Here is a 14167-nt window from a genome sequence, read left to right as displayed (position 1 = left end):
CCCCCAAGCAGTGGCTTATGGGTGTTGATAACCAAGCACACATCTCAGACAGATAGGTGGTGGATTATGGTGCAGTGGGCTAATAGAGAGGGTGGTGTCTGCTGTCTTTGCTGCAGGAGGGAGAGAAGATGCTCCAAGAGGGACATTATGCTCCTGAGGCCATTCAGTCCAGACTGCAAGAAATGGAAGAGCTCTGGGATGAGCTGCTGGAAAACTGCCATGAAAAAAGGACCAAGCTACAGGATGCCTACAAGGTAAAGCTGGGGACAGGTCCTGCGGCCATTTCATGTGACAGAGCAAGGCAGAAGTGCTAAGTTTCATCCATGTGCCATTGCCTCGCGTGCTCTGTCGCACCAAGCCACTGGAGCCAAGGAGTTAATCATCAGTGGCACATAACAAATACTACAAAGCACAGGCCAGATGCACTGAAGCTTTTGCAAAGAGGTGGGAACCCCACAGAGAGAAGTCTGTTGCTGCTGCTATGTTCTCGTGTGGTGTCTGCTGGTGGAAGATTTACTTTACAGCCAGACCTCCAGAGGAGGATGCAGAGGCGATATGCACTGAATTATCACATCCACCAGCTGCCTTGGGCATGTCAGAGAATCATAGAATTGTAGAACTGGAAGGGACCTTGAGAGGACATCTAGTCCAGTCCCCTGCACTCATGGCAGGACTAAGCATTATCTCTAGACCATCCCTGACAGGTGTTTGTCTAACCTGCTCTTAAAAATCTCCAATGAATGGAGATTCCACAACCTCCCTAGGCAATTTATTCTAGTGCTTAACGACCCTGACAGGAATTTAAGCCCGCTGCAATTTAAGCCCACTGCTTCTTGTCCTATCCTCAGAGGTTAAGAAGAACAATTCTTCTCCCTCCTCCTTGTAACAACCTGTTATGTACTTGAAAACTGTTATCATGTCCCTTCTCAGTCTTCTCTTTTCCAGACTAAACAAACCCAATTTTTTCAATCTTCCCTCATAGATCATGTTTTCTAGACCTTTAATCATTTTTTTGCTCTTCTCTGGACTTTCTCCAATTTGTCCACATCTTTCCTGAAATGTGGATCCCAGAACTGGACACGCTACTCCAGTTGAGACTGGAGTAGTGAGGAAGAATTACTTCTCGTGTCTTTCTTACAACACTCCTGCTAATGCATCCCAGAATGATGTTTGCTTTTTTTTTCCCCAACAGTGTTACACTATTGACTTGTACACCTCTACCTCGATATAACGCGGTCCTTGGGAGCCAAAAAATCTTACCGCATCATAGGTGAAACCGCATTATATTGAACTTGCTTTGATCTGAGTGTGCAGCCCCGCCCCCGGAGCACTGCTTTACAGCGTTATATCCGAATTCGTGTTATATCGGGTCGCGTTATATCGAGGTAGAGATGTATTTAGCTTGTGATCCACTATGACCCCCACATCCCTTTCCTCCATACTCCTTCCTAGACAGTCATTTCCCATTTTGTGTGTGTGCAACTCATTGTTCCTTCCTAAGTGTAGTAATTTGCATTTGTCCTTATTGAATTCCATCCTATTTACTTCAGACCATTTCTCCAGTTTGTCCAGATCATAGAGCTTTTTATATTCTGTGAGTTTGTTCAATGGACTGTGTTCTCTACATTTGCACACCACATCAGAAGTGAGGAGATAATTCATTGAGCCCTGAAAAGGTTTTCGAAAGTGACACACATGCTCCTTGACAGAGGAGGTTGGGATTTTTTTAACCCTAAATGCCTGCTGACATTTGCTTCCTGCCTGCCCCCAGGCCCTGCGTTTCCAGCGGAGTGTGGAGGATATAGAGAAATGGCTGGAAGATGTGGAAAGCGAGCTGAAGCCTCCAGATAGTAGCAGTGACCTGGTGGTTTTGAATAGTCTCCTGAAGAAACAAGGGGCATTGGAGGAAGATGTTGCTAGCCACAGCGATCGGCTACAAGTGCTTGTGGACACAGCCTGCAAATTCCAGCAAGAGAAGCATTTTCTTGCAGATGAGCTACAGGAGAGGGTTGATCAGGTGGTGCACAGGTATGTAGGTGTCTGCCCGATTTCTCACTTCTCTGTCCCCTTCTATCTTTCTCCTTTATATTTATTTTCTCATTTCCAAGGCACCTGCTTCTATTACCTTACGATCTCTCTGTTGTGTTAATTTGGTTCCATTTTAAATCTGCAGGTACAAGCACCTAAGTGATCCACTGCAGGAGCGGCGTGGGAGTTTGGAAGCGAGCAGGCTACAGTACCAGTTCTTCCGGGATGTTGATGATGAGTTGGCCTGGGTTCATGAGAAGCTCCCCCTGGCTTCCTCCAAGGACTATGGCCAATCTCTGACAACAGTCCAAAGCTTACAGGAAAAGCACCAGGTAAAGTAGCATGGGAACCATCCCCACTGTTTGAAGTCAAGCAGGAGAACGTGGGATGGTGCCTATGTACCTACAGTGGAACACTTCTCCTCTGCTCTGGTTACAGCGAAACTGTCACTGCCAGGGATGACTTTTATCCTTGTCTCACAAGGGTGCTCTTTAATGAGCAATTCTGTGCCTTTTGAATGTTCAAGACTGCATCCAGGGCATGTATTTTCACACCAATACTCTGAGTAGTGTACCCTGCACTCCCCTTTGGGCACCCTATCCCTTTGTGCAAATTATTGAGCTCCGACCCTGGTTGTTGCAATACTAAATAGATTTTACAAGCGTCTGTGCATGCTGGCAAGGCTTCTCCAAGCAACAGATGTCCCAAGAAAAAATGTTAAAACTCAGCAAATACATCCAGGCATATTAGCCTTCCAGATGCCTGCAGGGTGGGGGCGTGATAGGAACCTTCTCCTCCTGCACTTTTTGAAAAAATAAGGGAATTAACAGAACATTATTAACGTTATCCCACCATCATTTTAGCAACAACTTTCAAGTTAGTTACTACGATTTTTGCAAGGTTCAGATCTGTCATCAGAGACAAGGAGAACCTGGAACGTTGTCATCTCCCATACCAATGAAACAGCAGCTGTGTCACGCATGTTTTTCAACTAGAGTAATCTGCTCCTTTGCAATAAATGAGATAGGAGAGAAGAATTTCAAGGTAGGGAGATTGCAGCAGCTACTGGTTTTGCTGGGTAATGAGGGGCACTTCATTTCAGTACCATCCCCGGTCTTCTGTTGGTTAAACTTCTTCTGGCCCCTAGCCCCATTACAAATTGCAGATCTACTAAGAGCTATCATCCCCTGGGAATATATTTTTAAAACACCTGACATTTGGTGCAATATGATGCAATTCGAGAGAAAAAAGATCTGCTCTTCAGTAATTTTTTAAAGTCGTGGGGTAAAAGTCATGTCCAGTCCAGGTGGTTTATTAGAAAGGTGTGGACTCCCGTGAAGGGTGGGAAAATCATCCCAAATATCCCTTGAATTAAATGGAATATTTATAACAAAGGGCTGTCAAGCATTCTCCAGCATATTGCTGTGGAGGCCACAGGTATATTGTGAATAATTTATGTTTGATGTAGATTTTACTTTGACCAGTGAGTGGTTTGAACAAATGAAATAGGAGAATTTATAGCGTTTTAAGAACATGCAATTGGTGCGGAAGGCTCATTTCACCAGGATGGAAAGTGGGGACGAGTGTATGCTTGCATTTAAACTCCTCTGTTTAAAAACATTCTGAACGTTGGCATTGTAGGGAGGTAAGTTAGGTCCCTGAAAGGACTGAATGATTGGGGTTGGATTTGCCAGGGGAAGGAGCTTGGGCTAGGAGGGGGGGGGACTGTGGTGATGACACCTTAAGCTGCAAAATTCTCCTTGTTATTTATTGCTGTTTCAAAATATTTCAATAGAATTTTAGTCGGGTGGAAAATAGTGTGTATTACATTTGCAAAATAACAGGCCTGCTCTTCCCTGACATTTTGCCAGTTCTTCCAATGGACGTGATTGGCCCTCAAAGCTTTTAATTCAGATTTCCGGTTCTGAACCTTTTAGTTTACTACAGGCTACTAGACATTTTTACGTTGGCTGTGTAGGGGATCTCATGTTAAAGATCAGGAACCAGTCTCCACTCTATTGTGAGATTAGTTTCACCCTCTAAAGAACACTACTGTTTTATTTCTAGTCCTGGTGGGCCAAGTTTTCAAAATTCAGTCCCACCTTTGCTAGCACAGAAAGGAGTGTGGATGAAATTTGTGAGCAAATATCTAATACCTGCCTCTGCAAATGTGTATTTACCTGCATATATAGCAATCGTGTTCACACAAATATTCAGTTTGTGTGCATAAATGTAAGGTTTATACACACCACTGTTTCCATTTCCTGTGGGTACAAATGAAGGAGCTTTGAAAACATGTCCCTAAATATTAAATAGTGAAGTTCTTCTTCACATTGCTGACTTATTAATACACAGTACAAACTGTTTGACACTGGATTCTGTTCTGCTAGTGTCAGACATGGTATCGCTTTTCAGCAACATATGGCTGCCTCTGAGATTAATAAGGGGAAATTAAAGATAAGATTAGGGGCCCCCATCATTCACAGACAAGTGATCTGCCAGCTGAGCTAAAAGTATGGCTCATTGCTACAGAGGGAATCTCTTCTACATAATGTAACACTGCAGTGCTACTCTCATTCTGGCTCAATTCCATAGTAATTACAAATTAAGCAGAACTATTTCATCAGGCTGGGAAATACTTTGAGTGTAGGGTGCTGTCATTTTGTTACCTACAGAATGCCTGGCCCCCTTGACAGAGAAGACTGAGTCCCTGCCCAAAGAGAATAAAGTCTAAGTTACACCAGTAAGACAAGGAAGAGCTCTATTGGGTGGGAATGTGTGTGCATAGGAATGAACTGAATTGGTTTGGTAAACGCCAGATGTTTTCAAACACTGGGCTGGAAGAGGTTGTTGGGGAGCTGGTTTGAGTAGTTCATGTCTCCTACCATTATCTCCTTGTCTTGGCCATCGCTGTGTGTTCCTTTTATGCTTTGAAATGCCATTTTGGTAAAGCCATGTTTCCTGGAATTACATTGAAGAGCTAGAAACATTTATTTAGCTGTTGAACTGATGGAAAATTGGGGCTGTTTCCTAGAAGTTCATTAATTAACTCATGAAGTATGGCATAACCATGGATTCAAGTGAGTGTTTCAGGTGGTTGCTCCTGATAGCAAGTATTTGTGGTTAGGATATTTTACCTCAAAACCTTAGGGAAGTTTAGATCAGGAGCTGAACTTTGCAGCTACCCTCTTTCTGTAACTGGCCAAACGAAACTCTTAGTCCAAATACTCCTCAGTTTCCAATAAGTTCTGGTCTGGATCTAAACTTTGCAGCCTTGGCCCATCTTTAAATGTGAAAAAGACATTGATTTGTAATTATTATATTGATTGACTGGGCTGCTAAGTGCAGTATATAGGTAGAAAGGTCTCCATCGCTTACATTTGGGGTCTCTCATTTGTGCTTTCCAGAACTTGGAGAATGAGATTAGCAGCCGTGATGCTCTAACAAAAGTGGTGGTCAGCACTGGGCAGAAGCTGGTGAGGGGTGGGCATTCTGCCTCCCAGGAGATCATGAAACGTTTGAAGAAGCTGGAGACTTCTGTAGAAATCTTGAAGGCTGAGGCTCAAGAGAGAAGAAGGAGACTCATGCAATCATATGAGGCCCATCAATTCCTCAGTGAGGTAAGAAAGTGGGGGATGGATAGCTCAGTGGTTTGAGCATTGGCCTGCTAAACCCAGGGTTGTGAGTTCAATCCTTGAGGGGGTCACTTGGGGATCTGGAGCAAAATCAGTAGTTGGTCCTGCTAGTGAAGGCAGGGGGCTGGACTCGATGACCTTTCAAGGTCCCTTCCAGTTCTAGGAGATGGGATATCTCCATTAATTATTATTTTATATTTATTATAAAGACTCATTATATGTGCAAAAGGGGGTCAATTTTTGAATTTGCCAGGGTCCCAGTTAGATTTTAAAGCTGAAATCTAACAAATAAGGTTTGTCAATGTATAATAGAATCCAATGGGATAACCCCTTTTTATTGAGTCCAGGGAGCATTAGCTTACTAGTTTAATGCTGGGTTCTTTCCAGGTCAGCTTTTAACTTGAACAGTATTTCTCAAATCAGGACACTTGCTTATTCTTAACCAACCAACAATGTATTAATTCACCCAGAATCACATAAATATATAATCAACAGTTCACCACTCAAATGTACACACACCAGTTGTGTATATGACACACACAATACAAAAGCAATGATCACATACTAGAGCTGAGGCTCTACAGTTATATTAAAGAACAGTGCAAATTACCAACATTTCTTACTACCAACAATTCTCAATTCTTTATTACCTAACACATTTGTCACACTTCCAAGGTTTCATTTGTCTTTAAGGCACTTTGAAGAGTGTGGTTACTTCTCTTAGACTAGACTGGTCCAAAAAGGACACGTTTTGAATATTAAAAGCAATTGCTTAAAGTTATTGTTTTTAATCTCTCTTAGGCCAATTTACTTGGACTTATAAAGGTGTTAGAATATAAAATATGGTTATTTGAGGTCTCACTAGAGAGTGTAGACTCAGCAAGATAACCTATAGCTATTTCTATTGAAGAATAGAAGGGGAAATACAATCTTTGAGACGAAATCTCCCCACTTCTTCTTATCCTCTTAACCAGTGCTTAATTTATAATGAAAGAGGTGCCGAGGATCAAGCTTTTTTTTTACTTTCATAACTGATGTGTCAGGGCTATGAATTGCCAAGCCTAGAGGTGCCAACACTCAGCCCTGGCAGAAATTAAGCACTGCTCTCAACCCTGTAACAGGGGAGAGTCCTTCCACATGGCTGGTATGGGCGTCAGTCACACTTGGGATTCTGCAGCTTGTTGTGTTGGGTTCTGTCTACTCCCTGAACGCATGGCAGCCTCAATTTATACACTCTAGCATCAGGGCTCATTGGAGGGGGCCACACTCTGATTCCTATGGGACAGGTGCAAAGTGGGTCCTCAGATTTCAGCTCTTAGTTTCTCTGCTGCTTCCATTGGTCACCAGAAGATGGCACTGGTGTATAACAAATTTCCTTAATCCTTTTCTTGTCGGAGGCTTTTTAAGTTTGATTCATTTCAAGGATTGTATTTTATTATTTGCCCTACTAACAATCTGGATCCCCCTTTAAGCAATCTCTTAATATCCCAAAGTTATACCCTAGTTAATGTCTTTCAACATTTCTCCTTCCTTGTGCCAGACAATTTCTATTACTTCTAGAGTGCAACAGTTATTTACAATGAAAACCAACAATCCTTATGACCTTCTAAATTTGGAGGCCATACTCTGTGCATTCTCTGATTATACTAAGCATTTCACATTATTTAGGACTTACAATAGAGCAAGAGGCCTTTCCCACATATAGAAGGCTATAGATCTAACTCAGAAGGCAAACAAATGTGCAGATTCTAATTTGGGGTGAAAGACAGATTATTCACAGTATATTTGATTTACAAGGAAACAATGTATAGTTTATAATTTGGGGTGAAAACAATGGCTTGGATTTCTTGTGGTAACAGTTTGCCCAATTTAACCTTCGCTCTTACAGCCACATTTCTAGTTTCTTTAACTGGCAGCTTCCCCACCCATTTCTTGTCTTGACCCACTCAACATGGAAAGCAGAGTGTTTGGCAACTTGGAATATTTTAGCTCGGTTGGGAGAGAGAAAGAAATTTACACCTATGCAAATAGTGAGAGATTCTTGCCTAGGTGATTAACAATACCCTCATTTAGCCATTTAAGTATCTATAGTCGGGGAGGGGAATGCCTGACCTTGGCTGATGTGTGAGTCTTTAGACAGAGCGTCTCACATGATGTGAACCATTTTCTTATTGTCTTCATAGGTGGATCCTATTGTGGGATAAACAGAGGTGGATAGTGTTTCTAATTTTTAAGGCCTTGATGGAATCGTTACTTATTAATCATTCAAGGTATATCAGTGCCATATATGCATTACATCATGAGGCTCTTGTGCTGTCCTCATTTGTTTAAAGGATCATGTGTGGAACTGTACCTTTAAGAGGCTCTGACGAGCCATTTGCAACTGGTTGTTATGCTATGCAGAAGGCCAACCATGCTAAGCAATGCCAGTCAGGTAGAATTCAAACACTGAATGAAGCAGGCCTTTGTCAGCCTTCTTGGCTCTGAGTGATTGCTGAACACCACCATAGATCAGATGTCCAGAGTGCTAACTGGTGGTGAGAGTTCTTAGAATGGATTAAACCAGAATCCCAAACCATTCTTGTGACTTTTCATATTTGGCAAGTACTTATACAGATAGGAGGGAGATAAAAAACTGCTTCCCCAGTTACCACAATGGGGGCCAACTACATGACTCTTAAGTTTTGGGTTTAGTCTCACAATTTTCAGAATGAAAGCTACTATATTGCATTGCAAGGTCACATCTAGGTTGCTGTCCACTATCACCTTTAGGTCTCTTAGAGCATTACTGCTTTCCAGGTTTCTTTCTCATGCATGAATATCTGTGTCTCACATTTATCCCGGAATTTCCAACAGCTTTTGGAAGTGGAGTCCTGGATGGCAGACAGGGGGTTCATCCTTGAGACATCTGACTGTGGGAAGAATGAAGAAACCACCCAGGTGTTGCTTCGCAAACTGGAGGCTACCAAGCTGGACGTGGAAGGGTTCAAGCCCCGAATTGAGAAGCTTCAGGAGACTGGCACCAATCTAGTAAACAGCGATAACCCAGAGAGGTAGGAAAATGGAACCGGATTGCTGTTCCACTTCTAACAGAAACCTGCTAGAGAGGTACAAACTGAAAAGAGGAGTAGCCCGTATTAACCATTCAGTGACTCTGTCAGAAACACTGTTGTCAGGAGACATTTTAAAGCTCTTCCTTCCCACTGCAACAAAAACATACCTTTCATTTTCCTGATTTCCTGTTATTCAGCGAATACAATAGAACCACATAACAAGCAACAAAAGGTTATAGATTTTAGCCTAGTTTCTCTGGCTCCTGCCTACTCCCAGCAGTTCTCATCCAGACCTCATTTGTTTAAAGGATCTGAGCTAACCATGTCTGGGAATTAAGCAAATCAGTATTCTTTATAATTCATTACCTTTCTCTTTCCAATATGTTTTTCTGTCGCAGGGGAGGGAGGGAGGAGATGGAAAAAGGATCATTCTCTGAAATAAGATATTTTAATTTCCTGAACCTATTGGTTCTCACACTTCTAACATAATTCACCCTATTACTAGATTCTTCCTTTTTCTTGTATTTGAGCTGCTGCTTTGATAGCACTAGAGGGCAAAAGAGACATTTACAAACATAGTAGCAGAAATAGTTTTTACTGGCTAAGTACTCTACCCAATGACATGGCTGCTGGTTGTTATTCTTTACAGTTCAGCCATGCTTCTGAAACTCCAGGCTGTCCTAGCAAACTACAAGTCTCTTCTACAGAGAGCCGAGACCCAGAGGAGACACCTGCAGGAACAATACCAATTGTACCAGTTTGAGAGAGAGATCCAGTTAGTGGATGCCTGGCTTTCCAGCAGACAGACTGTGGCAGAATCAGATGACTATGGGCAGGATTTGGAAGATGTTGAGGTAAAAAGCTTCCTGTCTGGTAGAACTGGGACGGTATTAGCTTTATTGTATATATAACTGGTGGCACTGAAGCACAATACACAGACAAAAATTAAGCAAAATCAGATTGTCTCTTTTACACACATTGGGTCTAATTTTTGCCTGGTTAACCCATTTGCAGGGCTCTCTGAGGCAGCATCAACCAGAGGAGAAAGTTGGGGCAAAAGAAAGCTGTCACATCCTCTTTTCCTTTGTGGCAGAGGGCTGTAGAAGACCAGCATAGCCCAAAAGGGGGCCCAGCACTGGCTAGAAAGGGGCTGGGAACTGGGGTTCTGGTTATAAATCTGTAGCACCCTCAGCGGAAAAGCCTGAGATGGAGCATCCATACCACTAATTGCTTACCCCAGGGTTAATTTCCTTTGAAGGCACAATGGTGCCAGGCTGGTGCAGAGAGGTGTAATTTATACTTGCTTCATTGAATGTATACTTTCAACAACTATTGCTTGTGGGAAGAGGCTGAATTGTTTGCATTTCCATTCCTGTTCTTGGCTTGTTGTTCTTGGTTTTCATATCAGGCCATCAAGGAGGTAGGTGATCTTCTTTGTGTGACATAAGATGTTGATTCCTCACAGCAAGAGGTGCTTTGTTCTGGGGATGAGTGGAGGAAATCTGACTTTTAAGTGATTTACGCTCCTGGAAAGTTCTGTAGGACATGGCAGAGAAGTGATCAGTTCCCTTTGCCTCCTTCATGGTTGGTGGCATGGGTTTGTAGAAGTTCTTCATATTTGAATCTGCCTCCCCATCCTTTTTCTGCAGGTGCTGGAAAAAAAGTTTGAAGATTTTATAAAGGAGGTGAAACCTCTGGGACATACTAAGGTTTTCTCGATAAATGAATTAGCATCTCACCTGGAGAAAGAGTGCCACAGCCAGATAGGAGATATCCAGAGGAGGACCCATCAGGTCAATGACACATGGGAGAGACTATGCCAAGCCATCCAGACAAGGACAGAGGTATGATGCACACAACTAAATAAAATGCACTTTGAGCACTAAAGCTCCTGAATGTTCCTACTTCCCTTTCTGACTCATCAGGCAGGTGCCACGGCTGTTCTCGGAATGCATTTGTTGTAATAGCAGAAAGGGTGTTGCAGACAGCTCTTTTTTTGTTCAAATATTGTCTTATAGCCTTTGCTGACCTGTGCATTATCCTTGACGAAAATGGATTAGTATTTACCGGTTATGACATATAAAACATCTTTCAGATGAGACTTAAAACTGAAAACTAATCACTTGTGGTCCTTAAAATCCTTTAACACTTTTTGTAAGAAGATAAGTTTCAGGTCCAATCTCCTAGCCAATTCCAATATATTCTGTCTCCCTACGCTTCCTGCAGCTTCAGATCAACACAGATGGTAACACAAAGAACAGGGCCCAGGATTTGACCCAATGTTTGTGTTTGGTATGTGCACAAAGTAAAATATATGATGTCCTTAACTATTAATTTCCTTGTTAAACACATGGGTTTAAATAAGGTGGCAGTTAAGTACATTATTATATCTTAGCGGCTTTAGCTGTTTGTTTAAAAACAGGTTTTTGATCTTGGAATAAAGGTAAATGTGTATTATAGTATTTTTAACCATGTGCCTCTGAACAGCTCAGCAGCTCCAGTGTTACCATACTTTGCATCAGAGTGTCACTTTAGGCTCCTTAGCATCAGAGCAGAGTGGCACCTTGCATAGTGGATGATGCCGCTAGTGAACCATTTCTTTGTTCAGAATCTGAGAGCAGCCCAGCAAGTTCACCAGTATGACCACGATGTGGATGAGCTAAAGGGTTGGATGCAGGAGAAAGAGGCAGTGGTGGACATAGACGATTATGGATATGACCTGCCGGGTGTGCAGACCCTCCTCAGCCAGCATGAAGGAGTGGAGGTAAGTCGGACAGCCTTGAAACACAGGTTGAAAAACATAAATGAATAAAACCAAGAGACCTGCACCTGACTCAGTAGCATCTCAGGCTGCTCTGTTTACAGAGCTATGGAAAACGTGTCTGATCCATTACTGCAGTGTCTATGGTGCCTCATGCAAGAGGCCTTTCATCCTGCTTTTAACATCATGAAACAATATTAGTAAGAACATAAGAACGGCCAAACTGGGTCAGACCAAATGTCCATCTGGCCCAGTAACCAACAGTGGCTAATGCCTGGTTCTGCAACATCTGAAGTGTTGGGGGAGAGGGATAAAACATACAATCAAATAAACAGTATTAACGAGCATTATCAGCTGGAATATTTGTGAAGGCAACCTAGTACGAATGGGTCTTGAGGAGGGATTTGCAGGAGGAGAGCATAGTAGCGTTGCAGATTAGTTCAGGGAAGGTGTCCCATGGATAAGGCATGGCATGGAGGAAAGCACGCAGTCTGTTGTAGGAAAAGTGAACAATTGATCAGGTGTTGCAACCTCTTTTTGCTACTTCAGTGAAGCCAGTAAAAGGTTAGGGCCAAGAGCCCATCTTTAGAACAGAGGCAGGAGGAGAGGTCATCTATGTGTGCAGGAATGATATAAGAACATAAGAACAGCCAGACAGGGTCAGATCAAAGGTCCATCTAGCCCAGTATCCTGTCTTCCAACAGCGGCCAATGCCAGGTGCCCCAGAGGGAATGAACAGAACAGGTTATCATCAAGTGATCCCTCCCCTGTTGCCCATTCCCAGCTTCTAGTAAACAGAGGCTAGGAACACCATCCCTGCCCATCCTGGCTAATAGCCATTGATGGACCTATCCTCTATGACAGTGGTTCCCAAACTTGTTCCGCCGCTTGTGCAGGGAAAGGCCCTGGCAGGCTGGGCCGGTTTGTTTACCTGCCACGTCCACAGGTTCAGCCGATTGCAGCTCCCAGGAGCTGCAGTTCGCTGCTTCAGGCCAATGGGAGCTGCTGGAAGCGGCGCGGGCCAAGGGACGTACTGGCTACCGATTCCCGCAGCTCCCATTGGCCTGGAGCAGCGAACCGCGGCCACTGGGAGCCGCGATCGGCCGAACCTGCAGACGTGGCACGTAAACAAACCAGGCCGGCCCGCCAGGGGTTTTCCCTGCACAAGCGGCGAAACAAGTTTGGGAACCACTGCTCTATGAATTTATGTAGTTCTTTTTTGATCCCTGTTATAGCCTTGACCTTCACAACATCCTCTGGCAAGGAGTTCCACAGTACTACTTACTGTATTTTTCACTTCACTTAATAGGCTTTGAAACTAAATTCCAACCCAAGCTCAAATAAGTTCAAAGCCTTAGTTTGAAGTGGATGTGGAGTCTCTAGCACTGCAATACCAGTGGCTCCTGGGACTGCCAGCCCATTGCTAGAAAAGAGGCCATCGGAGCCTGATATTTTGCCGCCATTCAAAAGGCCCATGTTGAATTCTGGGCTGTGACTTCTTGCTCCCTAGGCCAGCAGGAATTGCTAGTCCTGTGGAAGTAATACTTAGCCTCACAGAGCATGGCGAGCCTAGATTTTGCTGTACCTAAATTCCTTATTTTTCAACTTAAATGGTGTGTCAGGCTCTGGATTGGGAGCAGGCAATCCCTGTGGGCTGGCAGTAGGTGTTTATGATGTTTAGGCCAGATGAGGGAGAGGTGAAAAAAGGAGTTAGAGAGCAGGAGAATTGAGATGATCTCTAAGACTCCAGCTGGGGTGCTGCTGAGGCGGGGAAGGAATATTGGGTGTGTTTTGAACATGCCAGACTTCCTCTAGGTACTTTCTCAAAACAAAAATAAAAGATTAAATTTTGGAAAGCAGAGGTTCTGTTGGGAATTGCTGCACCCTTACTTTCCTGTCTTTTTCTCTCTCCTAATCCTCACCCGATTCCTTCCCACTTCCTTCAAAGCCAGCCCCAGTGTCACTGGTCTGCATTACAGGGTAGTACCTCCTCCCCCAGTTGATGCAGCTGACTCCTCCCTGATCTCCCCCCAAATACATCATTTATATTAGAAACACAGTTTTTGCTGGCTCAGGGAGTGAGACTCCCAAGGTATCGTCTACCTTACTGCAGTGTCCTTCATGACAACTCTGACAAGCTTGTTCAATGGTGAATGTAGATGAATCCCAGAAGGTAACTGGCAGCAGGCAAAGTAATGAGCTAATTTCTCACTCTGTGGGATCAACTGGGTGGAAGGAGCCTAAAGGTCAAGAACAGTCTGAGATCTGCTTTCAGGATTATTTCCCTGCAGTGTCAATGCTGAAGCAGAACCTAATGCTCTCAATTTCGTCTTGTGATCAATCGCTTCTGTGTTCCAGAGAGACCTTGCAGCCATCGCAAAAGAGCTGGAGCGAATCCAAGGGGAGGCTCGGCGTCTCAGTCAGCTCTACCCACAGGCCAGGGAGAACATAATGGAGAGACTCACAGAGGTGGATGAATGCTGGGAGAAACTGAACAAGAAGTCTGTGGAGAGGAAGGAGAGGCTGAGCCAGGCAGAACAGGTCCAGGTCTACTTCAACGACTGCAGGGAGCTGATGTATGTGTTGGGCCTTTTGTCTGGCAATGGGGCCTTATTTTTGTTTTCCTCAATGCAGTCTTCTAAATTAGACACTTGGCATAGGCCATCCCTGCCCCCATCTCTCTGCAGCTT

General features: G+C 43.7%; 1 protein-coding gene across 1 annotated transcript in view; it reads left to right on the top strand.

The window, feature by feature from the left end:
- SPTBN5 (spectrin beta, non-erythrocytic 5) overlaps positions 1-14167 on the top strand; it is a 134995-nt gene that overhangs the window by 100708 nt on the left and 20120 nt on the right. Inside the window, exons 45-53 of the mRNA XM_034769645.1 lie at positions 117-254; positions 1772-2028; positions 2174-2360; positions 5436-5648; positions 8520-8716; positions 9366-9570; positions 10366-10560; positions 11325-11480; positions 13836-14053. Of these exons, the coding sequence (XP_034625536.1) occupies positions 117-254; positions 1772-2028; positions 2174-2360; positions 5436-5648; positions 8520-8716; positions 9366-9570; positions 10366-10560; positions 11325-11480; positions 13836-14053 (1766 nt within the window). The remainder of the gene's footprint in view (positions 1-116; positions 255-1771; positions 2029-2173; positions 2361-5435; positions 5649-8519; positions 8717-9365; positions 9571-10365; positions 10561-11324; positions 11481-13835; positions 14054-14167) is intronic.

This window comes from Trachemys scripta, chromosome 4 (genome assembly GCF_013100865.1).
Source record: "Trachemys scripta elegans isolate TJP31775 chromosome 4, CAS_Tse_1.0, whole genome shotgun sequence".
In the NCBI taxonomy this organism is placed as follows: domain Eukaryota; kingdom Metazoa; phylum Chordata; order Testudines; family Emydidae; genus Trachemys; species Trachemys scripta.
Note: the sequence above shows the minus strand (reverse complement) of the source record. Positions and strands in the feature narration are given on the sequence as shown.